This window comes from Hippocampus comes, unplaced genomic scaffold, assembly GCF_001891065.2.
Source record: "Hippocampus comes isolate QL1 unplaced genomic scaffold, H_comes_QL1_v1.1 scaffold53, whole genome shotgun sequence".
NCBI classification, from domain to species: domain Eukaryota; kingdom Metazoa; phylum Chordata; class Actinopteri; order Syngnathiformes; family Syngnathidae; genus Hippocampus; species Hippocampus comes.
The window spans coordinates 733,978-737,118 of NW_017805707.1; the positions used below are offsets into that span (position 1 = coordinate 733,978).

The 3,141-nt window shown below is 45.6% G+C and overlaps 1 protein-coding gene across 1 annotated transcript in view; it reads right to left on the bottom strand.

Moving 5' to 3' along the window:
* Positions 1 to 1,559, bottom strand: part of cald1a (caldesmon 1a) — a 38,657-nt gene extending 37,098 nt beyond the window's left edge. The window contains exon 1 of the mRNA XM_019883039.1: positions 1,414 to 1,559. Coding sequence (XP_019738598.1) covers positions 1,414 to 1,434 — 21 coding nt within the window. The 5' untranslated portion in view covers positions 1,435 to 1,559. The remainder of the gene's footprint in view (positions 1 to 1,413) is intronic.
* Between the last annotated feature and the right edge of the window lie 1,582 nt (positions 1,560 to 3,141).

Below are 3,141 nucleotides of genomic sequence, written 5' to 3' on the forward strand. Positions count from 1 at the left end.
GTTTCTTCGGTCGTGTCGAGTGGGTGCTGCTTTTAAGCTAGTGCCGCGTTCTACAGGACGTTAAGTGAATAAAGTTAAAATCATTCACAATTACAGTAAAACGCACGCCAATAAAAACTCACTCACACGTCGTTGTTTCGAATCTGATGATCGAAAAACGCGAAGTGAAAATGTGTCTCAGAAGTCGTGTCTTTCCGTAGCATCGGGTGGGCGTTGCGTGTATTTAAGCTCCTGCAGCATGACGTCTCAATCCGGGTTAGGGTAGTGGAATTTCCGCTTACGTAAATTCCGGTAACATGTAATATCGTAGTCAAAATGTTAATGCATAGGTTTTTGTTCCGGGTGAAGGAAATTCCTTTTCATAGAATTCCGGGAATGGTATATATATATATATATATACATACACACACACACACACACACACACACACACACACACACACACGACTATATACTACTACTACTAAAATAGCATTCAAATAGTTTGTTTCCCCCCTGTAAAATTGTTACACTGCCGATTATTTGCGAATGCATGCTTTTGCCATCACAGCATCTTTTCATGACTCTTATATGCTCCTCAGTCATAATGTTTTGGTCTCGGTGGGGGTTGGTCTTAACTACAACACGGACGGGTAATGTTGGGCGAAATCACAACAACTGCATCGTCAGCTCCTCTCTCTCTCGTCAGATACTTTCATTCCCAATCACTGTTGCGCCTTTGGCCTAAAAAAAAAAAAAAAAAAAAAAAAAAAATGCATAAAAAGAGACAAAGGCACTAGTCGAGCTCCCCTCCTCCCAACTCCATCCGTGCATACATTTCACACATGTTAGCGTGTGACAAAGCTGCCATCAAAGACTTGAAGGCCAACTCAAGTTCAGCCTAAGTAGGGGGACAGTTTTGCTTCAGGGGGTGAGGAGATCACAAAGAAGGTGGTACCTTGAAACCAGATAGTATGCGGATTACTTATTACACTCGCCGGAGGACAACTGCGGAGGACAACTGCGGTGTTTATTTGCATATTGGGAAACAAAAACAAACAAACAAACAAACAAGCAAACAAAAGTTTTCAGGGTGGCATCATGCTGCAAAACCACAAGCGACTTTCGCGTCCAAGCTGCGCCAACGTGCGCTCAAAACTCCAAAACCACACCTCGCCATCGCAAACTTTACTTTGTATCAATCGGCTGCGAAAATGAGATTCGAAAAGCCTCCGTGAGTGACGTGACGCGCAAGCTCGTCGTGAAAAAAGTTCGCACAAAGGAGGGAGCGGCTAACGGGCCGAACAGATTGCACAAAAAGACGCGCAGCGAGCGCACCGCTGATCCTTTCTGGAAAATAATCAGCAGTCAGGTTTGCGTGCGTCACAGAAAGTTCGGGGAGCACACGGGGCCGAGTGTTTTTGCGTGCGCTTACCTGTGGGTCGTAACGGGACATGATCTCTTGGGTCGAGTGTGAGGAGAAGAAGGAGAGAAGAAGTAGAGGCAGCCAGTCTGATGTCGCTCCTCGGCTCCACGCACGACTGATACAAGCTCAACTCAAGCCCCGCCCCCTGACAGGAGAGAAGGGAAAAAAAAACAAAACAAAACAAAAAAAAAAAGCTAAATCGGTGAACTCCAGCACTGGAACGATTTTGCAAACTCCACTTCGTTTCATTCAAACTACAGCAAAACTTTTTTTTTTTTTATTCTGCATGAAGGAAGAAAGTTTCAGCAGTACCGCTCGCACATTTTCTGGACTTCCTGTTTTCGTTCACCAAACAAAAGCAACGATCGAACAGCTTTAACATCACGTGTTTATGAGCTTTGACTGACAGAATCGCGTACTTCCAACACGAAGATCATCACGCTCATGCCACGTTTGAAAGCAGCAAAAAATGACAACAACAAAAAATCGACACCTATACGTGTAACTCGAAATATTGTTTCCCCCTTTCCACTTGAAACAAGCGTCCATCATTTTTTTTTAACGCTGAATCTTCCCAGTCGACATACAGTGCAGAGCCTCCTCTCTTTGTCACCTGTCAGTCATTTTTTTCCCCCTCCGAGGTGACAAAAACAATGGCTGCGCGGTTCTTTCATTCCCTCCCTGTGAATTAACAGCAGCCAGCAGCTTTGTCATCCCATTCAAAAACAATGATGCACAGAACAAAGCCTTGAACTTAAGAGCATTAAGCCACTGGTGCAGAAATGAGCACCATATGCGCCGCCGCTGCCGCTCTTTTGCATGTGTCTATTTCAGATAAAGGAAAAAAAAAATGAATGCGGCATGTTGATTGCGTGCATGTGCGGATGTAATTTGCGTGCGCGGTAAAATCCGGAGCCGACGTGCATGAGAAGGAAGAGAAACAAAGCCAAGCGGGGTGGGCAATGCCGGCTCTTCTCGTTCCTGAAAAAATGGATGCATTTCAAGATAAGGCAGCCATGCATTGTACGCGTTTTTTTCATGCCTTTCGTCCCAGATCATGTTTGCAAAACTTTGCTCCGAAATCGTTTCTTAGCCCCGTTGCCAAATCGCCTCGTTGCAAAATGATACTCCGGGTTGGACAAGTTAATGTCAACTTGCTATTTACATTCCTATTAGGAAGCACACGGAACGTCTCCATAACTGGACACACACCAAACGGAACCGTGACGGACGGGTCTTGGCTGCTGTCACGAATGGAAGCCTTCGAAATATAGCGGGAAATCGAGTGGAAACATGAGACGAAATGCCTTTGAAGAAAAACACGACTAAACGGATCATCGCATCAGCCGAACAGCGGCGGTGACAAACTCGACTCGAAAATTAAAAGGAGTTCAAGGGGCGGCTCGGAATTAAAGTCTACATCAGATTAACGCTGCACAATTGCTGGCACCTGGGCTCGCAAATCCGTTTCCTCCTAAATTGCAAGCGAGTGGCAGCTGAAGTATATGTTGTCCTTCAAATCTGTTAATGCACATGTTAAACCCAGAGGTGAATCCCGCTCTTTGCACACTGAGCCGTCAGTGACCTCTTCTGTGGCTAATTTCCATGATGTAAAATGATTGAGGGAAATCATTTTTATGCAAGGATTAAACGGCTTGCAGTGACCCACTCGGCCATGGCCGAACTCTTTGACATATTTGACGGGGGGCCCGGGGAAGGATCCCTGAGGGACGCCAC